We start from the raw sequence: 27,429 nt of genomic DNA on the forward strand, positions 1-27,429 counted from the left end.
GGGCCGGGGGGGCTGCGAGAGCCTCCCCTCTCCACTGCCCCTCACGGCTCCCGCCGCTGCCTGAGGGGCCCGTGAGGGGCCGGGTGATGAGAGCCTCCCCTCTCCATTCCGCCCCTGAGGGGCTGGTGAGAGCCTCCCCGCTCCATTCTCCCCTCACGGCTCCCGCCGCTCCCAGCGGGGCCCGTGAGGGGCCGGGGGAGCAGCACGAGTCTCCCCTCTCCATTCCGCCCCCGGGGTTCCCGCCCAGTGTCGCCGCTGCCGGAGGGGCCCGTGAGGGGCCGGGCGGGACCGCGGCGCCTGCGCGGGGCCCCGGAAGAGGCGGGAGCGACCCGGGGCTGAAGCCGGGATTGGAGCCGGAGCCGGGATTGGGGCTGCAGTCACAGCCGCAGCCGGGCCATGCTCAGGGTGTTACGGGCCGGGCTGGCCCCCGGCCGCCCGCGGCACATCCAGGTACCGGCGGCGGGACCGCCCCGCGCCCGCATGAGGGGACGGCGCCCCAGGGAGGGGAGGGAGCCGGGAGCAGAAGGGACGGAGGGCGGAGGGACAGCCCCGGACGGGCCGCAGCAGCTGCAGGGAACGAGCAGGCACCGGTCACATGGATGGGGACGGGGAACCGGGAACGGGCAGCGGGGCGGGCCTGGAGGGGCCGCGCGGGGTGCGGTGACAGCTCCGAGGTGACCCTGGAAAGGCCACTCGGCTCCAGGTGACCCGTGACACAGAGTGACAGGAAGCCGTGGGGAAGCGGTTTGGCCGTTTAGCCATGGGCACAGTGAATCCCAGGATAAATGACACTGGAAAAGCCCTCCAAGACCATCGAGTCCCAGTTGTGCCCGATGCCCACCTTGTCCCCAGCCCAGAGCTCTGAGTGCCACCTCCAGGAATTCCTTGGACACCTCAAAGGATGGGCACTCCAGACCTCCCTGGGCAGGCCCTTCCAAAGCCTGACCACCCTTTCCATGGAGAAATTCCTCTTGGTGTCCAGCCTGAGCCTCCCCTGGCACAGGTTGAAGCCGTTTCCCCTCGTCCCATTCCTGGTGTCCTGTGAGCTGTGTTGGATGCACTCCTGGCTGAGGCAGTGCCCTTCTCTTGCCTTGCAGCTCCTGCTGACCTCCTGCAGGCACTGCTCCTCGGGGGTCCTTCCCAACGAGAGGATCAGGAACATCGGGATCTCGGCTCACATCGACTCCGGCAAGACGACGCTGACGGAGCGGATCCTGTTCTACACGGGCAGGATCGCGCAGATGCACGAGGTCAGGCTGAGCTCCCACCAGGATATTCCTGGGACTTACCTCCACACTCTGTTTTTCTGCATGAGGGAGGATGCTTAGTCTGTGCAGCATCACTCCTGCACGTGGATTCACAGTGTCATGGAATGGTTTGGGTGGGAAGAGAGCTTAAAGCTCACCCATCCCACCCCTTGCCACGGGCAAGGACACCTTCCACAGATCAGGTTGCTCCAAGCCCTCTCCAGCCTGGCCTTGGACACCTCCAGGGATGGGATATGAATTCTTAGCAAACTCCGTGAACTAATTGTTTTATTTCTCCTAAGGTGAAAGGTAAGGATGGAGTTGGAGCTGTCATGGACTCCATGGAGCTGGAGCGACAGCGGGGCATCACCATCCAGTCTGCAGCCACTTACACCATGTGGAAGGACACCAACATCAACATCATCGACACGCCAGGTCAGGGCAGCTGGCAGCACCTGGGCATTGCTGTTCCTCGTGGATACAGGGGATGTGGTGCACCTTTTGTGTCCCTGGTTGTGGTAGGACATGGAGTGCTGGGTGCAAACTGACAGAGGGATAGATGGGGTGTTGGGAAGGAATTGTTCCCTGGGAGGGTGGGCAGGCCCTGGCACAGCTGTGGCTGTCCCTGGATCCCTGGCAGTGCCAACGACCAGGTTGGACACTGGGGCTTGGAGCAGCCTGGGATAGTGGAAGGTGTCCCAGCCATGGCAGGGGTGGGATGGGGTTTAAGGTCCCTTCCCACCCAAACCATTCCGTGACTCTGTGCTCCATCTCTTCAGCTGATGTCACTCAGTGTGATTCCCTTGGCTGTTGCTCCTTTCCAGTGCATTTATCATTTTTATTTGTATTTGTTATCCAGGCCATGTGGACTTCACCATTGAAGTGGAGAGGTCTCTGAGGGTGCTGGATGGAGCCATCCTGGTTCTCTGTGCTGTGGGAGGAGTCCAGTGCCAGACCATCACTGTCAACAGGCAGATGAAGCGTTACAACGTCCCCTTCCTCACCTTCATCAACAAACTGGACAGGATGGGCTCCAACCCGGCCAGAGCAGTGCAGCAGCTCAGGTTTTGGCATTTACAATGATTCCTGAAATTCCATCCCCAAGGCAGGTCATTAGGAACAGTGTTGGAAAGGCTTCTCTTGGGAGCTGCAGTTTGGACTGACACGAGGTTAAATCCTGATCTGACCCAGGATAAATCTCCATCGTCCCAAAACCCCCAAATATTGGTGTCAGCCAACACCTGCAGTGACCAAGGGCTAGGGTTTGATGTTTATTTTGTTGATGGAACTGTATCAGGACCCACTTTGAGAGCAGCCTCTTAGTTTTCCCTGGATCCTGGTGCTGCTGAAATTCCAGCAGGGAGGTGACACAGGGTGCTTTGGATTCCTGGAAGTTCTGCTTACTCCCAGCCTTTCCCTGCCTAATTTGATCCACAAGATAAACTCATTAATACTCATTAAGGGAAAAGCAACTCCCTTAATCAAGCAATCAATCTCAAACTGGTTTCCCCTGCTGCCTTTCCCATGGGAATTGCTCCCTGGGCCTGTTGGGATACAGAAGGTGGGATAGAAAGGCCTACACCACAGCTGGGTGGTTTTTATCCATATTGGCAGATTTGGGCACTGTCCAAAGGACAAGACACAGGGATTTTGTGGGAGGGGGATGTTGCTCAAAGACCATCTGGAGCACACACATGGAAATTACTTTTTTCCTCAATAATTCCTCTTTTCCCCCTTTTCAGATCCAAGCTGAAACACAATGCAGCTTTTGTTCAGATTCCAATTGGGCTGGAGGGAAACTTTAAAGGAATTATAGATCTCATTGAAGAAAAAGCAATCTATTTTGATGGGGCACTTGGGTAAGTCCTGGAAATTGCTTCTTTTATAGCTGGAGCTGCTCTTTGCAGGAGGAATTCCTGCAGTTTCTCTTCAGAGATGAAACCCAACTCTCTGGAAGTTTGGGAAGGGCTCGTGCTGGGGCTGAGGGTCCCCCTGCAGCTCTCCCAGTGCCCGGGGCTGCAGGGAGCTCTGGGTGGGGGTGGCTGCAGCAGGACTTGGTTCCTGTGAAGGGGTGGTGGCCACTTCCCTCCTGGAGAAGCAGGAGACTGCTCCATGACGGGATCCTGCAGCTCCCTGGGATGAAGATCAGCTGTGGCTGAGCTGTTGGGAGCTTTTCCTGATGCCTGCCAGGAGTGGGAAGGACTCTCCCCCACAGAGATAACACGCTGATGTTCACAGGGGATTTTTTTCCCAGGAGGGTGGATCATTCTCAGTCAGGGTGGGCAGGCAGATCCCCGTGGAATTCCGGGGGGTCAGTGTGCTCCTGTGTGTGCAGGCAGACCCTGAGGGTCGAGGAGATCCCGGCCGAGCTGCGGGCGGAGGCTGCGGAGCGGCGCCGGGAGCTCATCGAGTGCGTGGCCAACGCCGACGAGCTCCTGGGGGAGCTGTTCCTGGAGGAGAAGATGCCCACAGCTGCGCAGTTAAAGGTACCTTCCTTGTGCTCCCTGTCCCCTCATTCCTCAGTACATGTATCAGGAATTCTGTTTGCTGGAGTTGTGTCACCTCAGCTGAAGTCCAGCTGCCCCCGGGGAAGGCCCATTCCCAATCTGTTGAAGAATCCTGGAGAGCAGGTTTTATGGGAAGCCCTTGTGTTGAGGGGTGTCCAGGGGACTGTGGGAGCAGCTCTTTGCTCCAGGAGTGGAGAAGCCCAGGAAAGCCAGGGGATTGGGCTGTGCTGCAGGAGTTCACAGGGATGTTTTTCAGCTGGCAATCCGAAGAGCAACGCTGCAGAAATCCTTCACCCCTGTCCTCGTGGGAAGTGCTCTGAAGAACAAAGGGGTGCAGCCACTGCTGGATGCTGTCCTGGAATACCTTCCCAATCCTTCTGAGGTGGAGAACTACGCTCTCCTCAACCAGGGGTGAGTGCATCCAGCAGCAGCAGGAGTGTCCAGGGGCAGGGCTGTGGAGAGTGTCCCTGCCCCTGGCACCCAATGGCCTTTAAGGACCCTTCCCACCCAAACCAGTCTAGGATTCAATGGAATAGTTTCAAAGCAGGAAGCATTCCTAACAACACTGTGGAGAGTGTCCCTGCCCCTGGCACTGCATGGCCTTTAAGGACCCTTCCCACCCAAACCAGTCTAGGATTCAATGGAATAGTTTCAAAGCAGGAAGCATTCCTAACAACATCCACAATCTTTTACCACTGGTATCAAACAGTGCCACCAGCATTTGGCACAAAGTCCCACAGCTCCTCTCATTCAAGGGTTACTCTGTGCTGGGATTTTACCACATTCACTGTTGCATTTGGACAATGATTGTCAGATAATTCTTTAGAATTGATGGCAGCCCTTAAAACCAGGCCTGCCTAGAGGAGGGAGCACATCCCAAGTGTGTAAATAGTGTTTTATTCTTATGGACATGAATCCCAGAATGCCTGAGGCTGGAAGAGAGCTCCAGAATCTTTGAGTCCACCTGTACCTAGTTCTCCCTTTGTCACCCAACCCAGAGCACTGAGTGCCACGTCCAGCCCTTCCTGGGACACCTCAAGGGATAGGGACTCCAAAGCTCCCTGGGCAGCCCCTTCCAAGGCCTCACCACCCTTTCCTTGAGGAAATTCCTGCTGATTCCACCCTGAGCCTCCCCCTGTCCTTTCCCTCTCCTCCTGTCCCCTGGAAGCACAGCCCACCCAGATGTGTGAACCCCAACAGCAGAGCCTGTAAATGTTTAGAGGAGACTCCTGTGTTGGTTCCTAACCTCTCCTCCCTCTCATCCCTGTTTCTCAGGGATTCTCAGGACCAAACCAAGTTCCTGTTGAACTCTGCTCGTGACGATTCCCAGCCTTTTATCGGCCTTGCCTTCAAGCTGGAGGTGAGTCTCCCTCTGCTCCTTCCCACAGTCATGGAGAGAGCCCAGGTGGTGCTACCAAAACTCACCTACAGCAGGCTTTTAAATCACTTTATGCTGAAAAGCAGTTTATATTTGACTTCAGTTGAAATTTAACTTATTTTTTTAAAAAAAGGCTTCAACCATAAAATCCACAAGTGCTGCCAGTTTGGAACTTCAGGGTGGGTTGTGGACCTCAAGTATTTCCTGGTTTTCTTAGCTAGAACTTAAACATCTGGGGGGTTGTTGTATTAACTGAAATATTTTCAGGGGGAAATCCTTCACTTGGAAACAAAGGGACATCATGAGAGAGTCAGAGAGGAAAAAGTGCAGAGATTTAAGCAAATAAGTTGTTTGCTACTTAGACAGCAGCACTTCAGGATTCCTATGGAAATGGAAAATGGCTGGCCACATTCCATGGTAGCATGTGTCTCTTGGGAAGGTTTGGGAGTGAAAAATTGGTTCAGAAAATTGCCACATTCCCTTGCAGAGCCAAATGAAAGCTGTTAAGAATCTTGTTTCCATTTGTAGTGTGGAAACTCACACCACACGTAGTCAGTGCAGCTGGTGCTTGGAATTGGTGCTGGTGGCTGGACAGAGATAAATAATAAATTAGGGATTATTCCAAGGATCTCCTCCATGGATGCACCTTGGGCAGCACAAGAGCCCAGCCAGGGCTGCAGCCAAGATGAACCCAAATGGTCCCAAAATGCACGAGCGCTCCCGGGGTCTCTCCCTGGGATCAGCTCTGCTCCATGTGCACATTGCAGTTCAGTGTCCAATTCCAGCTCAGCCCCTGCACTCCCATCCTGCTTGTTTTTCTCTCTGCAGCCCACGGGGTTTGTGCTCCTGGGCTGAGATTTGGATCATTTGTCCTTGGTGCCCAGCTGGAGCAGGAATTGTTTTGTCTCCCTGCTCTGTGCACAGAGCTCACCATCCCCTGATGTGAAGCTCAGAACTGCACACTAAAGCAGCACAGAACCTGAAACATAGAAAAGCTAAACCTGAGCTATCTCTGAAGAATGATCCCAGAATGATCAGATTTTGGTGGTTGTGCTTGCAGGCTGGCAAGTTTGGGCAGTTAACCTACGTCAGGGTGTACCAGGGGATGCTGAAGAAGTCAGATTACATCTACAACACCCGCACGGGGAAGAGGGTCAGGGTGCAGAGACTGGTCCGGATGCACTCGGACAACATGGAGGTGAGTGGCTCCCTGGGGATGGGCTGCCAGCCCTGGATCACCCTGGGGGGGTCAGCTCTGCCTGAGCCCCTGGATGGATCACCCTGGGTGGGTTAGCACTGCCTGAGCCCCTGGGTCACCCTGGATGGATCACCCTGGGTGGGTTAGCACTGCCTGAGCCCCTGGATCACCCTGGATGGATCACCCTTGCCTGAGCCCCTGGATGGATCACCCTGGGTGGGTTAGCACTGCCTGAGCCCCTGGATCACCCTGGATGGATCACCCTGGGTGGGTTAGCACTGCCTGAGCCCCTGGCTCACCCTGGATGGATCACCCTGGATGATGATCCTGAAGCACAGGATGGTCTTTGCTTCTAAACAACTTTGCTTCTTGTTTGATCATGAATTAATCCAAGCTGAGCCTTCCCTTTTGTCCTTTGAATAAAGAAGGGGATTTTCAGGGCTTTTTATCCAAGCTGGAAGTTTTTAAGGAGCTCAGTGTCAAGCTTTAAAAGACAATGTTTATGGATCTTCTGTAATCCAGGTGGAGTTTGGATGTGAGAGAAAGAGAATCAGTCTGGGAATTGATGGTTTGGGATGGAAGGGCCCTTAAGGATCATCCAGCCACAAGGGCAGGGACACCTTCCACTATCCCAGGGTGATCCAAGCCCTGTCCAGCCTGGCCTTGGACACCTGCAGGGATCCAGGGGCAGCCACAGCTGCTCTTATGCCAGTGTTGTCTGCAGAGGAATTTTCCTTCCCTCAGGATGTAAATGAAGTTTATGCTGGGGACATCTGTGCCCTGTTTGGGATCGACTGTGCCAGCGGGGACACGTTCACAGATAAAACCAGCACTGACATCTCCATGGTGAGCCCCCCTTGCCCTGGCTGCCTCAGGCACTGCCAGTCACCAGGATTTTGCTGGGATTTATAATCCCCTTTTCCTTGGCCACACAGGAATCCATCCACGTCCCTGATCCCGTCATTTCTGTGGCTATGAAGCCTTCCAACAAGGTAGGAGCTTCTTCTCCCCGAGTTCCCTCCCTTTGCTGCTTTGTGATTTCATGGAACAGTCTAAGCACTGTTTGGAAGTGTTTTATCCCAACATCCAAGATTTTATCCCTTGGATAACCCAGGGCTGAGCTGGATGCTGTCATTCAGCCAGAAATGAATGAACTTGAAATAAATAATTAACACTTTAATCAAGAATTTTAAGTCTTCCATAAAGTAACCCCAAAGAGCAGAAATGCTCAGCAGTGGTTGGGAAAACTTGAGGCTTTTTTCTTGGAATGGCTCATGGATGGTGAGTGAAACTTGGTTTGTGTTTCAGAATGACCTGGATAAATTTTCCAAAGGCCTGGGCCGCTTCACCAGGGAAGATCCCACCTTCAGGATCCACTTTGATGAGGAGAGCAAGGAGACCATTGTCTCTGGGATGGGGGAGCTGCACCTGGAAATCTATGCCCAGGTAATTTGGGAAGCACATCCCATGGATTCTGCTTCTGCCTGCTTTTCCCATCTCATCTTCCTCCTCCCTACTCCTTCCAGCTGCTTAGGGAAAAGCTGAACTTTTAAGTCAACTTTTGAAGGTTCTTTCTCTCCAGTGGTTCCATTCTGAAGGTTTCTAAAAGGAAATTTTGCCTGGAATATTTTTAGGATTTGGTACAACCCATAAAAATGTATTAAACACTACATTTTGCTCTAGTAGCCTTTGCTTATAATAATTAATAATACCCAATTATAATTCTACAGAAAAATCCCCTGTTTCTGTGGTTTTAAATGTATCATTCCCTAATAATAGCTGGTGCAGGGAAAAAGGAGTAGTTTGAGGGATTTGTTTCTTTCCAGCTCATGTCTCTATTTTAATCTTAACACAAAAAGATGTATCTTAAATATTGACAGAATGAAGAAAAAGTGATTTTTGCCTTGAAAAACTTGAATTTTAATAACATCATTAATGCTGTTTCCTTTTCCTGCTTATGAAGCTGCAGGTCTTAAAGAAGTTGATGGGGAATAATTTGTTAATTTTTAAAAAATTACAGAAAGCCCCAAAAATCAACCCAACGCCCAACCAAAAAAGTGATTAATCCTGATGAAGTTACTAAATAGATCCCAATAGAATAACCCTGATCACTGTGGATTTTTTTCCTGCAGAGAATGGAGAGGGAATATGGTTGTCCTTGCACCATGGGGAAGCCCAAAGTTGCCTTCAGAGAGAACATCTCTGCCCCTGTGCCGTGAGTACTCCTGCTGGGAATTGTTGCATTGACCCCCTTGGAGACAGAGGAAGTCCCTTTGGAATGCTGGGATCACAAATGCCCAGGAAGGTTTCATTTAATGTCTTGTACCGTGGTTGGTCCCCGCTCCATCACCTTCCCCTTCTGGGTGTGGGAGCTCTGACGTGTTCCCAGGGGTGCTCAGGAGTTCCCAGGGGTGTTCCCAGGTGTTCCTCAGGAGTTTCCAGAGGTGCTCAGGAGTTCCCAGGGGTGCTCAGGTGTTCTCAGGAGTTTCCAGGGGTGTCCCCAGGGGTGCTCAGGAGTTCCCAAGTGCTCAGGTGCTCTCAGGGGTGTTCTCAGGTATTCCTCAGGAGTTTCCAGGGGTGCTCAGGAGCTCCCAGGTGTCCCCAGGGTGCTCAGGAGCTCCCAGCTCCCGCGGCGCGGCTCTGGGACGCTCGGGCCCCGCGCTGGGGGTGCCACAGCAGGGTCACCTCCCAGGGCAGCACCTCCTGTGGGGCACACACAGCACAGTCAGCAACCCCTGCTGCCCCCTCTAGCCAGCCAGGAGCTTTCTAATGGAAAACTTGGGAATTAAGCCCGAGGGAATGGGAGTGCAGGGGGCCAGGAGCAGCAGAGCTGGAGCTGGGAGGGAGATCCCTGGATTATTACAGGCAAGAGCTTCCCTTCCCAATTTTTTGTGGTTTTCCTATGAAAACACCTGCTCAGATCCCAGAATTTTGCTGGAGAGTAGCACGGGATGTAAATGATGTTCCGACAGCCAGTTTCTGCTGGGGGTTACTGGGATTGCTGAGGTCTCTGTCCTGGGCCATGGAGGCATCCACAGCCCAGCTGGAATTCAGCTGAGCATCCAGGATGCTCCAGCTGCCCCTTCCCTTTATCCCTGCCCACTCTGGCACAAGGGAGAGCTGGGAGGGACCAGTTTTGAACCTCAGCCATTCCCAGCAAAGCCCCAGGCTGGAAGTTGCTGCTGTTGTTCTGGAATGCTGAGACAGGCAGGGATGGGGACCCTGAGCTCACCCTGCAGGATCACATCTGTGTCTGAGCTGGAGCTCACACAGCTGCAGTCTCAAAACACCCAAAAAAGGCTTTTTGGGAATAAAAATATTTACCTGGGACACCATGTCATGGAGTAGAACCACAAAGTCAAACTGAAGATCTTCATCGCTTCTTTTCTGGAAAGACAGGATGAAAAGGCTGAATTTGGGGATTCTCCCACCTCAGAAAAAGTGGTTCAGTTCTCTGTGGTTATCACAAAAATTCCCTGATGGATTTCAGGTAAAACTGGCAGCTCCTGATCACAAATGAAGCAGGTGGAGCTCAGGCACTGTAACAAAATTCCTGGTTTGAATTTCTGTGCACTCCAAAACTGCACTGGAGACACTGAATGTAAAGCTTTCAGCTGCTAATTCCTGCCTTACAGAGACCAGATCTGTCAGGAATTCTTTGGGATGGGAACACCTCATTCTAGCAGGTGTCAGTTTAACCCAAACAATCCCAAATAAAATTGGCAAGAGGATAAGGACACTCCAGAGGCCTTTCTGTGAGTGACAGCCAGGGATTCTGAGTGACAAAATAAACCCTGGCCTTTGGAATAGATTCTTTTCCTGTGTTTTCAGGGAAAAAGGGACACAACTAGAGAGATGGCAGCTGGGTTAGTTAACAGGTTTTTGTCTCCTTTATCCTTAAGTTTGTTAGAGAAAATCTTTGAACTCCTGCTGGTGCACAGCTCTGCAGCAGCTGTGAATTCTCTAAAATGCCATCAGAGGGAGCAAAACATTCACAAATCCTACTCCCACAAGGAATTCCTGTCTTTCCTTCAGACCCAGAAATTCCTGGGAATTCACTGTCTATGCAGAGGGACAAAACTTCTGGAGCTTTCCATTTTCTAAACACTAAATCCTGCTGCTTTTCTGTGGCTCCTGTGGAAAATTGCCTTGAATTTCAAGCTGATGATCACTTTAGGGTTATTTTTAACTCAGAATCGATTTTCTCTAATAGAACACAGCAAAACTGGGAGGATCTATGGAATTCTGTTAATTTAGTTTATTGTCCTTGCCACAACTGCTTAGCTCATGAATACTTTCCAGGGAAAGCCAAGGCCAGGCTGGATGGGCTTGGAGCACCCTGGGCTGTGGAAGGTGTCCCTGCCCATGCAGAGGGGGAATGGGATGAGCTTCAGTGTCCCTCCATCCCAGCCCAGCCTGGGATTCTGTTCCTGCTGGTAACTCACCACTTGCTTCACGTGTTTAACTTGGGCAAGGTGGAACTTGGTGTTTTCAGTGGAATTCTGCCAGATCACGTAGCCAGAGGCCACCCAGGCCAGCAGGTGGATGGGCTCCAGCTCTGGGGGAACGTTCCCATGGCTGTCTGGAACCAAAATAAACACTGCATGTTAAAGAGAGCCCTTAGCAGAGCATTGTCACCTCACACAGGGCTTGCTGCTCCAATCCCTGTCACACAGCCTTTGGAAGAGCTGCTCCATCACCACAGTCTTCCTCCCACTTCACACAATCCTGCATAGGTTTGGGTTGGAAGGGCCCTTAAATCCCATCCAGTGCCACCCCTGCCATGGCAGGGACACCTTTCACTGTCCCAGGCTGCTCCAAGCCCCATCCAGCCTGGCCTGGGACACTGCCAGGGTGTTCTCCTCCACTTTTTTCTCTTGCTAGAAACTCCAGGTCTCAAAGGCAGTGCTTGCTCTGAGGTGAGAGCAGCCCCTCGTTGTGCATTGGGGTGTTGGATGTGCTGTGCCAGGACACCCTCAGAGGGAGCAGGGACAGGTGACAGTGCCAGTGCCAGCTGGTTTTCTAAAACACTCAGAATCAGGAATAAATGCAGTGGCTGTGCTTGTAGACCCCCCCCACCCCCCCCAAAAAAAGAGAAAGGTGAAGGGCTGAGCCCTCTCCCAGCCCTGGCTTGTACCTGGGATGTTCTCAGCCACAAGCTCCTTTTCCAGGCTCCTGATCCGATTGTAGAATTCCTTGTCTGCTTCCTCTGTGCTCCTGAGCTCTCCCTGCACTGTGACCTGCACATCTGGAGCAGAGGTTTTGCTGCCCAGGTGGTACAGAACCTCAGCAGTGCAGTTGACAGTCCTGTCCTGTGGCAGAGTTAATGATGTGCATTATCTGATAGAATATGTGTGTAACCAGGGTCATTTGCACTTCTGAAAATGTCATTTTTATGTAGTTGCTGTTTTCTCTGAGTCTGGTCTGGAGAGGTTTGTGATTATTTAAGACAAGGTTAAATTCCTGGCATTTCTGTGAATGTTTAAGGGTGGGATTTGCTTTCTGCAGTGGTTGGGTGCAGAATGTCCCTTGTGCTGTCCAGTTGGAGCTGGGTGATGATGAAATGTCCTTGTCCTCCTTGCAGCACTGTCTGGTGGTGTGGTGCAAGGTACCACGTGGTCAGGGTGTTCCTTTTGGTTAAAATTTTGGGGGCCTGATAGGTAGTACAGAAAAATCAGGAGCATGATTCAAAATATTAAGTGCTGTGTTCAGAGAGTGTGTAATTAAACCAGTCTGACTCACTTTGTCCAGGACATCTTCCAGCTCCAGTTCCAGGTAGTACTTGTGCCCCACATCATCAATGTCCTAAAAAAGGGAAAATATTAATAACATTTGTTTTGGCAAATGTTGAATTGGCTGCATCCTGGACAAAATCAGAGAATCCCAGGATGGTTTGGGTTGGAAGGGACCTTAAATCCCATCCAGTGTCACCCCTGCCTTGGTCAGGGACACCTTCCACTATGCCAGGTTGCTCCAAGCCCCATCCAGCCTGGCCTTGGACACTTCCAGGGACAGGCACTCTGTGCCAGGGCCTCTCCACCCTCATTTCTGTCCTTGAACACCCCTGAATTGCCAATTTTGGGCTCCTGTGTGATGCTATCCATGAATTTGCTGCTTGGTTAAATACTCCCCTAAAAGCCTTCGGTGCTTCCTTCTATTAATTCCATTTTGCAGGTTATTATTAATGGGATTGTGTCCTTTATTTTTCTGGCTAGAAAGAAGGGAGCAGGTGGGGTTTGCTGTGCCCTTGTTTTGGGAGGGGGTTTGCTGTGCCCTTGTTCTGGGAGGGGGTTGCTGTGCCCCCACAGTGCCAGGTTTGCTGTGCCCTTGTTTTGGGAGGGGGTTTGCTGTGCCCTTGTTCTGTGAGGGGGTTTGCTGTGCCCTTGTTTTGGGAGGGGGTTTGCTGTGCCCTTGTTTTGGGAGGGGGTTGCTGTGCCCCCGCAGTGCCAGGTGTCCCTGCAGCCCCCGGGAAGGACAGAGCTGTGTCCTGGCAGCCACGGAGCACCCAGCACCCTCCTCCTCCTCCCCGGGAGGTTCCTCCTGGCCCGGTGCCCGTGCCGTGCCCAGGGCAGGGCTCTCTCGGCGGTGCTGTCACCGCAGGTGACACACGGGGTGTGTCCCAGAGCGCTGACCCGCCCGTGGTGACACCGAGCTCTGCCAGGACCCCCAGACGGACCCAGGCGGTGTCACCCCCGCGGTGACAGTGCCACAACCCCAGAGCAGCCGCGCCTGGGAAGGACTTTGCCCATCGGCCAGCCCAGGCGGGAGCTTTGGGATGTCCCCAGAGCGGGACCCTCCACACCTCCCGTGCGGCTGTCCCCGTGCTCTGCCCGCTCCATGGGAAAAGCCCTTGCCGGTGCCGGTTCCCGTGCTGGGTGCCGGTTCCCGTGCTGGCTCCCGGTGCCCGTGCTGGCTCCCGGTTCCCGTGCCGGGTGCCAGTTCCCGTGCTGGGTGCCGGTTCCCGTGCCGGGTGCCGGTGCCGGTTCCCGTGCTGGTGCCGCTCCCGTCCCGTCCGTGTCGCTCACCTGGCGCCGGGCGCGGCGCAGCTCCCGCAGCTGCAGCCCCCGCCCGGGGCCGCCCCGCAGGTACCGCAGGTACCCCACGGCCACGGCGGCGGCGCGGGCGGCCGGGAAGTGGCTCGGAGGCAGCTCCATGGCCCGGGAGCCGCTTCCTCCTCCCGCAGGAAGCGCCGGGCGGGGCCGGAGCTGGCGGGGCGGGCTCCCGGGCCGGGTGCTGCGGGGACAGCGCATCCCTGCGCGGCACGGGATACCGGCGTGTCACACGGCGTTAGATGGGATAGCGGGAATGAATCCTTCCCCGGGAGGGTGGGGAGGCCGTGGCTCAGGTTTTCCGGGGAATTTGTGGCTGCTCTATCCCTGGGAATGGCCAGGTTGGACGGGGCTTGGAGCAGCCTTGGATAGCAGAAAGCGTCCCTGCCCATGGAATTTTGAATTTAAATTCCCTTCCAGCCCGAACCAGTCTGTGACTGTGTGCAATTCATAATGGGAACGTTTTCCACAGAAAGCTGTGGATTGTGTCACGAGTGACGTGGTGTCTGGGGGGTTGTTGGGGTTTAGGTTTGAGTTCACCCACAAGAAGCAGTCGGGAGGAGCAGGCCAGTATGGCAAAGTGATCGGAGTGCTGGAGCCCCTGGAGCCAGAGGACTTCACCAAACTGGAATTTGAGGACAGAACCATTGGCACAAATATTCCCAAGCAGTTTGTGCCCGCTGTGGAAAAGGTACAGGCCTTTCTCTGTGACACACAAAATCCTGATTGCTGTTGTGTTCCTGCAGTAGCACCCACATTTGCTGTGCCTGCCTTGCCCCAGGAAAGGAGGCTTTTCCCGTTGCTCCAGTGGCAGCAGGATCACAGCTGTGTGGTTTTACTCCATGTCTTGCATTCCTGGGGTTTTCAGTTAATTCAGGAGCTGCTGTTGTCTTTGGTGGTGTGTACTGCCCCTGTTTCCCTTGTGAGAAACTTTTCCTGCTCAAGCTGCTTTTTCCTGGCCTCTTCTGGTTGTGGTTGTGGCCCCACAATTCTCCTCCCAATCCCAAAATGTGTAACTTCTTCTGTTCTTCTCTGAGGCCAGTTATAGAGGAAACTGTAATTAAACTGCATTTCCTGCCTCAGTTCCCAAATTCTCTTTCTTTATCTCCTCCATGACTGCCTCACTGTATAATTTATTACACACAGCTTTAATTAACCTACCAACATCTTGGAATTCCTGTAATAACCTGCAGTTATTCCTTTGTTTTTCCATGCTGCAACACTTAAAGATTTTTGGCAAATCCTGAAAAAACCATAGTCTTAAAGGAATCTTGTTCTCCAGGCAAGAGCTCTTTCCACACTGAGCATTCTTTTGGGGTTTGGCCATGGCATCTGTTAAAAAGGCAAACCCTGAGGCCGTTTTTCCTTGTTGTGTGATTTTTGTTTGTACAATCAGACTGAGGTGGCAGAGACTGGCAGTGCAGAGGCTGCAGGTTCTGCTGCTGATGGGGAGGTGTCGTTCCCAGGGCTTCCGAGACGCCTGTGAGAAGGGTCTGGTGTCAGGACACCGCATCTCCGGGGTGCGCTTCGTGCTGGAGGACGGGGCCCACCACATGGTGGACTCCAACGAGATCTCCTTCATCAGGGCAGGAGAGGGAGCCCTGAAACAAGGTACAGCCTCCTCCCTGGATGGGTTCTGCTGGCTGGTATCCATCCATCCATCCATCCATTCACCCACCCACCCACCTATTCCATCCATCCATCCATCCGTCCATCCATCCATCCATCCACCCACCTATTCCTTCCATCCATCCATCCATCCACCTATTCTATCCATCCATCCACCCACCCACCTATTCCATCCATCCATCCATCCATCCATCCACCCATCCACCCACCTATTCTATCCATCCATCCATCCATTCACCTACCCACCCATTCCATCCATCCACCCACCCACCTATTCCATCCCTCTCTCCTTCCATCCATCCATGCTTCCTTCCTTCATTCCATCCTTCCATCCCTCCCTTCATCCCTGCAGAGCTTGCCTAGTTTTATGGAGCAGAACATGTGCAAGAGTTTATAGAATTCCTGAGGGAGGCACAATAATTCCTGTGGCTGTACAAAGGAAATCCTGTTTTTCTAGAATTCAGTACAGCACCACCAGTTTCATCCTTACAGGGTAGGAAGAGAACATTTGGCCAGACTGGGCCTTTTTGAGGAAGCATTCCTTCCCTGAAGGAGAGGTTGAACACTGGAAGGGGCTGCCTTGGGAGTGGTGGGGTGACAATCCCTGGAGGTGCTTAGACAATGTGTGGATGTGGCATTTCACAGTAGGGTTTAGTGAGCACAGTGCTATCAGCCAAGCCAAAGGTCTTGATGACCTTGGAGGTCTTTTCCAGCCTTAATGATTCTGTGATTGTGGCTCCAGGAGGAGAGCCAAGAGCTGGAATTCCATGTGTTGCTCATGGTTCCCAACATTAACCATAAACATCTGCTGCTGTGCAGAGAGCAGCTCGCCTTGCCCCGGGTTCACCTTTGATGCTGGATTCCTCATTCCATTCTTCCCCCAGCCATGGAGAACGCTGCCGTGCGCATCCTGGAGCCCATCATGGCCGTGGAGGTGGTGGCTCCTGTGGAATTCCAGGGGACAGTGATAGCAGGGATCAACCGGCGCCACGGCGTCATCACGGGCCAGGACGGCTCCGAGGGCTACTTCACTCTCTATGCTGAGGTCTGTGCTCCCTGCTCCTCTCCTTTCCCTCCCCTTTCCTTTCCCCTTCCCTGTGTTTGATTCAGTTGTTTTCCTCAGTTTTTATGGATACAGTTGTAGGTTGACTCAATTTCAATGTTCTTTCTTTTATCTCCCTCCTAAAAATGATTGGAGAGGATCAGTTGTTTTCCTGCTGGGTGAGGGGCTCAGGACAAGCACACCCTGTGGCCCTTCTGCTTCCCAAATTATCCTTGGAGGAATGTCTGGAGATACCTTAAACCTTGCTGGTTGACTCATCACTGAATTTAGGATATTCCAGTTCCTGGTGCACTCAAAGTCTCAGATTGTTGAGGTTTCTTGCTGAAAACACACTGCAAATAGAAATTAATTAAAGTAACAGATACTTCACAACAGCAGACCAGCTAATCAGAGCTGTTTACAGGCAGCACTGGCACTTTATGTCATAATTGGGATTAATTAGCTGATAGCCCAAAAATGATGGGAAATTTTGAGTAAATATGTTTGGATTCTAGGTGCCACTGAACGATATGTTTGGATATGCCACGGAGCTGAGGTCTTGCACAGAGGTGAGTCCTCCTGGTCCTTTTTGCTAGAACATGTTTGATCTGGTAAATTTGGGCTTACTGGATCATCCTGTCCACGGCAGCTGCAGCAGGGAATGAGATCAGATCAGACCAGAGCTGTGGAATTGCTGGCCAAACAATTCTCCTGTACCTGAGGAGTTTGTTTGGGTGGGATTGTGGAGGATCCCTTCACAGACAGGAGCTGTGTGCCCAGCAGGGTTGCACATGGCCCATCCTCATTTTCTTTTCCCAACTCTGCAGGGAAAAGGGGAATACACCATGGAATACTCCAAATACCAGCCCTGTTCAGCCAGCACTCAGGAGGAAATCATCAACAAATACCTGGAAGCAACGGGGAGACTTCCTGCCAAAAAGGGCAAAGCCAAGAACTGATGGGATTCCTCTGGAGTCCACTGAACAGTTTGTCCCGGTCTTCTCCAACAGCTCGCTTTTCCAAGCCATGGAAGCAGCCCAGGCTGGCTGGGTAAGGTGGGCTCCAGTGGGATTTGGACTTGGAATTTTACCATAGAACCTTTCCTCTGGGGTGGTGTCAGCAGCACCAGGGGATCACCACGGGATTGCTCTGTGTAAATGCTCTTGTAGCAAGTAGACGTTAAAACACGGCTGATGATTTGTCTTGATCAAGATCTATTAAAATAATTTTATTTTTTATTTGATACATCTTTATTTGGAAATGTTAAACTGAGATAAGAGCTGCTGGACAGGTACAGGGTGTGGGACATCACTTGGCACGTGGTGCTCCAGCTTCCCTCCAGGGAGCAGATGGAATTTTCCCCTCCAAATCCTTTGGAAATGGCACAGGATCCTCCAAAGTCTCAAGCCACTGGGCAAAGCCATCAGTCAGTGCTTGTCACCAAATCCACTTTCACTGGTGCACAAGGATGGAGCTGAGTTGCCAAGGATGTTGGGAGGAGCTGCCTCTTCCCAGAGCTGGGAACAAGATGGAATTACTGTGGAGATGTGGATTTAATGGGCTTGGGGTGTGGATTCATGTATGGCCTTGGCTTTTGGCTCTTGCTTAGAAATCCAAACCCAAGATCCCTTTTCCCAGAATCTCACAATCCAGAGGGTATTAGAAACCCAAACCCAAGATCCCTTTTCCCAGAATCTCGCAATCCAGAGGCTGAGTTGCAGCTGATGTTCAGCTCAGGAATCACTTGACTTTGCTGACTCAGAGGCGTTAGGTGAGAAGATATTCCCATAATTCAGTATTTGTAATTATTCCCAGAATGTCCACGTTGAGTTTTCTTTCCTCCTTCCTGCCCTGCTCAGCTGAAAAGTGTTTTTGCAGATTCCAGTAAACAGGGAGTGAAGTTCCAGTTCAAACCCAGCGACATTCCTGGCACAGCACTGGCGTTGCTGCTTCCCAGACAGAAACAAGTGGAGCAGCCAGGCTGCTTCTCCTCTGGAAAGGCTGGAAAATGATTTATGGAAACCTTGGGAAAGGATTTGCCAGGGCCTGGAGCTGCTGATGGATCCCAGGCGAGATGTGGGGTGTCCGTGTGGCGCTGCCTCGGGACAAATCCCTGATTCCCGCACATCCATGGCTTTGTTTTTGGGAATGCTCAGCTGGAATTCATTTCCAAAAAAGCCCTGCAGGTTCTCAGACATTTGGAAGTTTTCTAAAACAAGCAAATGTAGCACTTTCCCCAAAATGTGGAGATGTCTGATAAAAGCAGTGTCAACACAGGACAAGAACCAGGGTGGGTGTGATTTTATTTGTGTTTCTGGGGTTTATATTTGTGCTTCTGGGATTTATATTTGTGCTTCTGGGATTTATATTTGTGTTGCTGAGGTTTATTTCTATTGATGTGATTTATATTTCTATTTATGGGGTTTATATCATGTTTAGGCCAGTTGTGATGTCAATTCCTGGCTGATGAGTTCTGCCAGATGTGCTGGTTCTCCACAAACCTAGGAAAGAAACAAACCCCAAATTTTGCTGTATGATTTGAGGTTTTAGGCTGGAACCTTGGCCTAAAAGCAGCTGGGGGAGACTTTGCCTTAGAATTCCACAGCTTTGCTGCTTATCCAGAAGTTCCTGTGGAGTTCCTGAACTGCTGTGAGTTTGTGAGCAGGCAGTTCCAGCACCCTGCTGCCTGGGAAGTGCCTGATCCTCTCATCCAGCCCTGCAGAGCAGAGGCAAAAACAAGGTAAGGAGACAAAAGCAGAGCCCCAAAGTGCCAAATCCATCCTATTTTCTTGACTCAATTCCAAAAAAATTATTTTAATCACCAGCTTCTTTAAGGAATTTTGGAATTTCACTCCCTGATTTCACACTTCTGATGATGAGAAATGTTTTCTTCCTGCAGGAAAGAAAACACCAGGAGGGTGTGGAATGCTGCTTCCCTGAGTTTATTGGGTGCTGAGGGGAAAAGCTTCAGTCAGGAAATCAGACTTGTGTAAAATGCTGGAATTTGGGAAGCTGACATCACCCAGCCTAAAAACATGCAGGGAAAGCTGCTGTGTGAAATCCTTGGATTGCTGTTCCCAATTACAGCTGGAGGACTGTGAAAACCACCCCAGGTTAAACACAGCAGCCACCCCAGAGCCTCTGCTCTCAGGAACGTGGTGTTCTTGGGAAGGATTTGATTTATCCTGCCACAAACCTGCCCATTGGGGGAAAAAGGTGACTTTGGGACAGTTTGGCACGTGGCAGTGAGCAGAGGTGGCACAGTGATGGATCTGCTGGGAAGCCAGCTGGAGAATTTGGTGGCACAGGACGAAGCCATGACTTTGTGGTGGGGCAGGACGTGGCAGGAGTGACACAGGAGCTGTTCCCAAACATGGGGATTCATCCACAAGGAGCCTCCCTGGCTCTGCAGGTCTGGTTTGAGTCGAGGTGACAGAGAAGGTGGAAAATTGGGCTCCAACAGCAGCAGAAAGAAAACCCAGCCTCGACCCTGAGTGATGGCACTTGGTTTATTGCAGATGTGAGTTAAAAATCAGCATGATTCTAGCCCAAAACATGACAAAAAATTAGTAGGCAGATCTCTCCTCGTGACAGACTAACGCTTTGCTCACGATTTTTATCCAAATATATTAATTTTGTTTACAAACTCTTAAGTAACAGTTAATTAGTGACATCAAATCAACTGCTGTATGTTCATCTGTGTATATATGGAGTAGCAGAAGGTTCAGGCAGAGCTGCAGAACTCGAATCTCACCGTTGAAGAAGTGACAGGAATTAATTTTGGCACAGAACAATCAGTGAAGCCGCTCCCAATCACTGACTTGCATGGAAGGATGATCCCAGCTCCAGGTCTGTCAGCACAAGGACTTGCTGACTGGATCCACATCCACAAATCTGAGGATTTCACTTAAAAACTGGCTCCCTTTTCAGCAGAAGGGCCAGCAGCTGATCCAGACTCTGCCCCAGATCCCTGGTCTGCACCGTGGGAATCACAGAAATGTTTCACTTTCAGAGGCTGCCCGGGGAGCCACGTCAGGCGCATGTGACAGGAAATGATTTCCTGGAGAAGGGATTTAAACACACATCTGATCATCCTGAGGCAGCTCAGCTCCTGCTGGCAGGAGGGCTTGTTCACCTGCACTTCCTTACCTGGGTTGGCATTTCATGCAGTAGCACAGTGTAGTCAAACTCAACAAAATCGTCTTTCCTGATCTGGGCAGGTGTAAAAAAGGGAAAGAATTATCAGGAGCACAGGTTTATATTGTTAAAATGTAATGTCTGCTGTGATTTACTGGAGCTCGGGGAAGGAGGTGAGCAGGGCCCTGTGCCTGTGGTTGCTGGCTGCAGTGAGCTCGGTTCTGATTATGGAAAGAGGGAATTAGGAGCCTTTCCTGCATGGAATGTTTGAGGACACCAAGAGCTGTGTGGCTCTGCAGCCTGTCTGCACTGAAACCAGGTGCTAATTAATTGAATTTAACCCTCAATTACATCTGAGAATTACATGAACCTCTCCTTCAGAGAGATGCTGAATAGCTGAGGAGCCAAACCTGGATCCTGCCCGTGGATCCCAGCTGGCTGAGGGCTCTGGAAGTGCTGCTGGATGTGCTGCAGGCCTTGGAGCTGCTGCCCAGCCCGGGCTGGTGTCAGGTGTGAGCACAGCCCGGGCCAGAGGCTGCTGGGCTCTGCCCCAGGGCTCAGGAACTGCAGCCCCTGCAGAAGCCACCCTTGCAGATCCAGGTAAGGAAAATTTTCCCAGCAAAACCTGGCCAAAGTGCTGGTGCAGAGGTGGAGCTGCTGGTGAGGAGCAGGCCCTGGGATCTGGGGAATCCCCCTCAGAGCAGGGCTCTGTGCTGCCCCTGACCCTCCTGCCCCACTCACCCACTGCCTCACGGACTTCACTTGGGCCAGGAAGTATTCCAAGGTCTCTGTGGACTTTTCCCACATGATGGAGCTGCTGCCAAGCACAGCCAGAGTCCACACTGGCTCCAGGGCAGGCTCAATGTTGCCATAGCTGTCTGCAAGGCAAGGAGAAAGAGAAAATAATATTAATTCTGGCTGGGCAGCAGAATGATGAAGCTCAGAGCAGTTTTGCCTGGCACAGCACCATTGCTGCATGGGGCTCCTCCCTCTGATGTGTCACAGGGAGCAGGGAGGGGAATGGTGCTGAACCTGCAGTCCCAGGGGAGTGCAAAGTGTGGCACAGCTGACACTGCCAAGAGAGGGATCCCCAAGATGAGGTAAGAAACCAAAAAAATCCACAATAATGGATTTATTTGCACAGCTGGGAGAAAAGATGGGATTTTTCCAGGATGGAAAAATTGTGTTGGTCATCCTCAGTGAATTTCCAGCCACAGCTGGGGAGGTGTGTGGGTTTGGGCACTTGTTATTCCTGGAGGACAGTCTGCATTGATTTGACTTAGAAATGGTGTGGAGCTGCTTTTAAATCCAAACCACCCTCAAGGATGGTGCTGAGTGCCAGTGGTAAATCCAGAGGGGCTCTGTTCTCCCAAAAATCCCTGGGGAGGTGGGGCTGCTCTGACAGCAGGATGGGCTCGGGGTGCTGCTGTCAGTAATGTGTCTCCTTTTCAAATGCTTGTGTCCTTTGAGATAAAGTGAAATCCTGGTGAATATTTGGAGGAATATACCTGGAATGTTGTTTGCAGTTATTGGTTTGCTTTGGTGCCTGAGCCTTTGGTAAAATGTGTTGTCCTCTTCCTGGATTTGCTTCTTGTCTTTGGTGTGGGAGCACTTGATGCTGACAACAGGACGAGACTTCTTCTTTGGGTACAGCACTGTAGCCAGGCAGTTCCCAGCATCTTCCTGTCAAGGGAGGGTTTAAAACTGTTCTTTTTAATCAAGATTTTATTTACCAGCAATTCACTCTTTGTATGAAGCTGTTCAGGGGTTAGGAAAGTGTCAAGAAGGATTTTATTTTTCTTTTTTTTCCAGGAAAGAGGTTAAAACCACAAGGCTAAAGGGATTTAACAGAAGGTTTTAATTAATGCTTGTCCTGCTTTCAGGACATGACAGTGTTCTAAGTCATCTTGGAAATATGTTTGTGAGAGCTCAAGAAACAACATTAATTGATAACAGAGACTTTCATTGTGCCAGCCTTGAAACAAAAATAATCTAAGGTTTCACAGTAAGTTCTGAAAATCATTTTAATTCCACAGAGTGTGTGCCAAGGAAGAGGACAGCAAAATGCTGCTGACAGCTGGGGCAGAGTGTTGGAACTGGAAAGACCACAGAGCTGTCAACTCCTGATTCCCATTTTGGGGGTGGACAGCAGGAGAACGGGGAGCAGAGAGGGGGAATGGGGCCCACACTGTCCCCCAGCCTGGGCCACTGCACAGCTCCACTCAGGCCTTTGGCTGCCTCGATGACTCCAGCAAGAATTCCCTTTGGGATTGAGGCCTGGTGATCACTCAGGTGAGCCTGGGAGCAAAGACAGGCAGGGAGGAGCAGACAGGTCTTTCCATTTAGGACACAAATGTCCCTGGTTTGGAGCTGCTGGAGTGGATTTAATGCCCAGGCTGAGGAGGAAGAGCAGGAACTCACCCCAGTCCTGTAGTCCTCAGTGCTGAACTGCAGGTAATACTTGTGGCCAGACTCTGGGATGTTCTGGAAGAGAGAAGATGGAGCCAGCAGTGGAATTAAAGCCTTATGTGCTGCAAGGAGCTCTGAGGAAGGAAGGCCCTTCTGAAATCCCCTGGTTTTGAGTGCAACATCACTGATTTTTAGTCTTCCTTGGTGTTCAAATTCAATTCTGGCTGCTTACAGGATCCAAAGCAAACCTTTGTGTGTTATTTATCTAACCCTGAGCCTTCCTGTTGCCAGCACTTTTCCCAGGAAATGTTTAATGGTACAAGGTGAGTGGAGTTTCATAGCCACAGCAGATCCTCAGCTCAGCACCTGCCTGTGGCACCTACACAGAGCTGGAAAATGCAGGTAAACAATTGCTTTAGTCACTCTGTTCCTGTAAAATCCCCTCCTGGAGCTTTAGGATGAGGCAAGTCCAGTGTGGAGCCAAATCTCACCATGAAGGAGGTGCAGGAAACAGAGAGGGTGAGCTCAGACTTTTTGATCATTTCTTTCCTCTCTGAATCCTGCTTTTCCCCTTCTGCCCTTTTTGTGTATTCCCTCAAACACTGTCCTGAGTGACAGTGGGACATGGGCAGAGTAGTGAAAGCTGACTCTCTGAAATGCAGGACCATCAAAGAAGGAGACTGCAATGAAATTAGGGTTAGAAGGCTCTCACCTCGTGCAATGACCACATTTAAGTCTAAGATTCCAACTGCTGAAAAGCCACCCAAGAGGTGTTACTGCTATGGTTTACAACACCCCTAATCTGACTAAATTTGGGGATTTTTACAGTGACCCAGGATTACTCCTGTGTGTCATCAGTCCTGCAGGTGAGAGAGGCTGCAATAGTCAGCAGGGCCTTTTTAAAAGAGCAGAGAATTCTGTGTTTTTGGGGATTTTCAATAAGAGATTCCCTCCTGGTTTGCAACAACTTCCCCATAGTACTGCTAGTAGCTACTACCACCCTACTTGTGCTCCCTAGACAGCTTGCAAATGATGCTACACAGCTAAAACAAATATTTAGTCTGGTGTGAACACCTGAGGCTTCCTGAGCTCACCAGGGAGAAGGGAGAAGCTCCAGATGGCACAAAATAATTGTACAAAAGTCTTTGTAGTCCCAAAGGAAAACTTTTATTTCCACTATTTTTTCCCACTCTCGTCCCAAAATGCTGTTACCCAATTCCAGAATGTGGGCTGAGCAGAGCTCAGGGATGTCTGGCAACCCCCAGGGAAGCAGCCAAAGATAAAAGTGTCCAAAAAGAGAAGAAAACAAGTGAGTAATTCATTTTTCCACTCAATATCTGGGTCACGGGATTCTTTTACTTCTGGGCTCCAAATTGCTGCAACTTTCCTGACAGATTTTTAGTCCTGGGAAGGCCAAAACAGCAATTTCAGAGCAGCTTCACTGCAGGTCCCTGAGGAATCAATTTCTATCAGTTTGCACTTAAGGGAGGATCCCTCTCTCCCCACCTCCTGAGGAGGTTTCCATCTCTCCCCTCTGTTTTCCCACCAGGATTTTCCCCTGGGCTCAGGTTTTGCCTGGATCACTGAGCAGGGAGAAGCTGGGACAGGAGTCAGAGCTGCCCCTGCTGTGGATTCTGCCTTTGCCACCCAGCGTGGGGCTCTGACTGTTGGACATTAATAGAACATTTCTAATTAATTTCTGCTACCAGGGAGCAGAGCTGTGGTGTTGCTGTTGTGTCCAGCTGAGGCTGGGAAATGTCCACCTGGGTATTTGGAATTGGATTTCCTAGTCCAATTAATGCAAATGTTGCACGAGGTCACCTGCCTTTTCCCTTTCCCCTTCACCTTCCTACTCCTGAATTAGGATTTCCAGGACAGATTGGGATGGGAAACTGCTCCCAAAACCTTCCCTTTAAGTTCTGGGATCTTCAGCTGGCACAAACTAATGCTTCAGTATCAAAAGTGTGTTTTAAAGGGCAGGACAACTCCAGGAGCTGCTGTTTCCTACAAGATCCTCAGTCAAGAGAAAAAAAGGGACAACAAAAACCATCTGCATCCAACAGCAAGGTAAGGATTATCCCAGGTTTGGCATTTTGTTGCCAGGAAAGAAAGTCTCATTCTACCTGAACTTGAAAGATCTTTCCCATCTAAGAGTGTTCCCAGTCCTGTTTCCAATTACCAGTTTCACCAGCTCGTGGGCTAATAAAGTTAGAATTAAATTACAGTGCTCATTATTAAATTCCACTAAAAATCATCCTGATTTTATGAGATTCAGTAAGAGAGCAACCAGTAGGAAATTAGCCCACTTTAGAAAATAATTAAAAAACAGACAAACCTAAAAAAATACCCCAATCCCAACATTTCTGCCCCTTGCCTTCACGTAATACAGCCAATTCCTTGCAGGAAATTCTTTTCATTTTTTTCCAGGGGAGGACAGGAAAGAAGGAAGTGCCCACTTTTCATGCATTTCTCCTCTTGTTTTCACTGAGTGTGCAAAAAAAAAAAAAAAAAGGGGGAGGTGGGGGGAATAAACTGCAGAGAGTGGTTCCAGGGAGCTCCTACAGCACCCAGCACTGAGGAAATAAAGAGCAATTTCACTTCTCTATAATGAGCCAATTATTTTCCTTCCTGTATGAGGAGGCAGGTGGCTGATAGAGGGTGGAAAAACCCCTTTCCCTCCCCACAAATATTCCCTTATTCTTCAGCCAGGCACAGGTGTTTTATATAAGGAAATATTTACATTCAGACATATGCAAAGTGCCCAGGAAATACAGAAGGAACATATGTACTTTTGGAGAGTATAAAAGAACAGAGAATTCCTGTCATAGGTGTTTGTAGCAATTTCACAGGATAATTTCAATATCCCAGGAGCACTTCCATGCTCAGCACCCAATAATCTCTGTAACACAAGGGCTGCATTAATTAATGCATTCCAAATATTCCTGGTTAGTTTTTTGAAAGGGGAGATTTAACACTACACCCTCTTACTCAGTTTTAGGAGCTGCACAGGACAAGTAGTGGAAGATCTCCAGATCCTGGAAAGGATCCAGTGGAATCCAGTGCTGCCTTTGGCACCTCACACAGGGAACCCAGAACAAGCAGCCCTTGCTCTCAGGAGCTGCCCAGCAGAATCCAGGATCCAAAATCTGTTGTTCTGGGAACCCAGAACAAGCAGCCCTTGCTCTCAGGAGCTGCCCAGCAGAATCCAGGATCCAAAATCTGTTGTTCTGGGAAACCAGAACAAGCAGCCTTTGCTATCAAGAGCTGCCCAGCAGAATCCAGGATCCAGAATCTGTTGTTCTGGGAAACCAGAACAAGCAGCCTTTGCTATCGAGAGCTGCCCAGCAGCAGGAGCACAGGGCTGGATTTAAATCCCATCCTTTGGCTCTCCAGGAAGGTGATGCATTCCTTCCAGGATCTACAGCCCGGGACAAACATTCCCCAGAAGTTTTTGCCTGATCCTGTACTTTCAGAAAGTGAATAAGCTGTAAAAAGCCCCCGAAACCTAGAGGAGGAGAAGGACTGTACCCCAGTAGCACCTCGAGCATCCCCGGTAAGCTCCCCGTGACGGGAAGGCTCTGTCCCTGTAGCTGCTCCTCTCTGGGACTCCTGTCCTGTTCTGCCACCTCAATTCCATGTGACTTTTGGAAGATTACGGTGTATTTTCTGGTCGGAACCGCACTGCTTTTAGATGAAGCTCTAGATGAAGGTGTGAGGGAGGGACTGCGGGACAGCAGCTCCTGAGGAGATCCACGGGTCCCACGAGGGACGAGGCTGTGGGACAGCGGTCCCTGAGGAGAGCCAGGGGTCCCTGAGGAAGGGGACAGGGGACAGCGGTCCCTGAGGAGAGCCAGGGGTCCCTGAGGAAGGGGAGAGGGGACAGCGATCCCTGCGGGGACCCGGCTGTCCCCGAGGATGGGGCAGCGGCGGCTCTCAAGGGAAGGCGCCCGGTACCCCGCGTGGGGACGCGCTCAGCTCAGTTACATATAACAGTACTAATATAATAATTACTGTTAATTACACTTTCCCAGCGCCCCTGTACGCCCCGCCGGCTCCCCGCTTACCTTCAGCGTAGCCTTGCGGACCTGCCCGAGCGCCCGGAGCCCGCCGAGGGATCCCGCCTGGAAGTTGCGGTACTGCAGGGCCACCCACGCCGCCGCCGCGGCCGAGCGGGTGCCGGGCTGCAGCTGCTGCACGGCGAGGCTGCCCCGGGCAAAGACGAGCGCGAGGAGCAGCAGGAGGGCGGGCGCTGAGGCACGGAGCCCCGGCAGGGCGCGGAGCCCCGGCATGGTGCGGGCAGCGGCGGGCACTGGGGCGGGCTCGGCCCCGCTCCCGTACAAATAGCGGGGCCCGGCCCGCTGCTCCCGCCCGCCCTCCGCCCGCTGCCAGCGCCCGCCGGAGGGCCCGGCCCGGCGGCGACTCCCCTTCCCTCAGCCCTCCCACCCCAGAGCCCCGCGGGCTGAGGGGAACCGGGACGTTACGGGGACCCGGAGGTTGAAAATGCTGGGGGGACTTGAGAGGGACCGGGGTATTGAGGGGAGCCGGGGGTTTGAGCAGGTCTGAGGTTTCTGAGGGGAGCCATGGGAATTTTAGCGGGTCTGAAGTTTCTGAGGGGAGCTGGAGGAATTTGAGGGGGTCTGAGAGTTCTGAGGGGAGCCAGGGGAATTTAAGGGGTGTCAGTATGAGGGGAGCCTGGGACACTTGATGGGAACCAGGGGTTCTGTGAGGAACCAGGAGGATTTGAGGGGGACTGAGGACTTGGAGGGCAGCCAGGGGCACTTCAGAGGGACCAGGGGTTTTAAGGGGAGCTAGGGGGAATTGAGGAGAGCCAGA

General features: G+C 51.6%; 3 protein-coding genes across 5 annotated transcripts; 1 reads left to right on the forward strand and 2 right to left on the reverse strand.

Annotated features, from left to right (window-relative positions):
- Positions 1-319: 319 nt before the first annotated feature.
- GFM1 (G elongation factor mitochondrial 1) lies at positions 320-17,288 on the forward strand. The gene is made up of 18 exons (XM_041405739.1): positions 320-450; positions 1,098-1,250; positions 1,550-1,682; positions 2,107-2,311; positions 2,990-3,106; positions 3,583-3,733; positions 4,011-4,165; positions 5,030-5,114; positions 6,193-6,330; positions 7,075-7,176; positions 7,266-7,322; positions 7,639-7,776; positions 8,463-8,545; positions 13,908-14,070; positions 14,846-14,990; positions 15,893-16,053; positions 16,566-16,619; positions 16,878-17,288. Exons 1-18 carry the CDS (start codon positions 397-399, stop codon positions 17,007-17,009), a joined length of 2,226 nt encoding a protein of 741 aa, XP_041261673.1. The 5' UTR covers positions 320-396; the 3' UTR covers positions 17,010-17,288.
- On the reverse strand, positions 8,552-13,900 carry LXN (latexin). Of its 3 annotated transcripts, XM_041405744.1 has the most exons (6): positions 13,356-13,900; positions 12,073-12,135; positions 11,468-11,642; positions 10,776-10,912; positions 9,655-9,717; positions 8,552-9,033 (listed from the first exon to the last, which is right to left on the reverse strand). In XM_041405744.1, the coding sequence occupies exons 1-6, from the start codon at positions 13,578-13,580 to the stop codon at positions 8,941-8,943; spliced, it is 756 nt and encodes a 251-aa protein (XP_041261678.1). In that variant the 5' UTR covers positions 13,581-13,900; the 3' UTR covers positions 8,552-8,940. The 3 variants fall into 3 exon arrangements, with proteins under 3 accessions (XP_041261678.1, XP_041261677.1, XP_041261676.1); XM_041405743.1 differs by lacking the exon at positions 8,552-9,033 and having other exon boundaries at positions 9,046-9,717; XM_041405742.1 differs by lacking the exons at positions 8,552-9,033; positions 9,655-9,717 and having other exon boundaries at positions 9,753-10,912.
- A 2,257-nt stretch (positions 17,289-19,545) lies between the features above and the next one.
- On the reverse strand, positions 19,546-27,013 carry LOC121336512 (ovocalyxin-32-like). Its single transcript, XM_041405740.1, has 6 exons — positions 26,661-27,013; positions 22,609-22,671; positions 21,696-21,870; positions 20,929-21,065; positions 20,200-20,262; positions 19,546-20,110 (listed from the first exon to the last, which is right to left on the reverse strand). Exons 1-6 carry the CDS (start codon positions 26,883-26,885, stop codon positions 19,958-19,960), a joined length of 816 nt encoding a protein of 271 aa, XP_041261674.1. The 5' UTR covers positions 26,886-27,013; the 3' UTR covers positions 19,546-19,957.
- Between the last annotated feature and the right edge of the window lie 416 nt (positions 27,014-27,429).

The sequence above is a fragment of the Onychostruthus taczanowskii genome, unplaced genomic scaffold, assembly GCF_017590055.1.
Source record: "Onychostruthus taczanowskii isolate IOZ18803 unplaced genomic scaffold, ASM1759005v1 scaffold24, whole genome shotgun sequence".
In the NCBI taxonomy this organism is placed as follows: Eukaryota; Metazoa; Chordata; class Aves; order Passeriformes; family Passeridae; genus Onychostruthus; species Onychostruthus taczanowskii.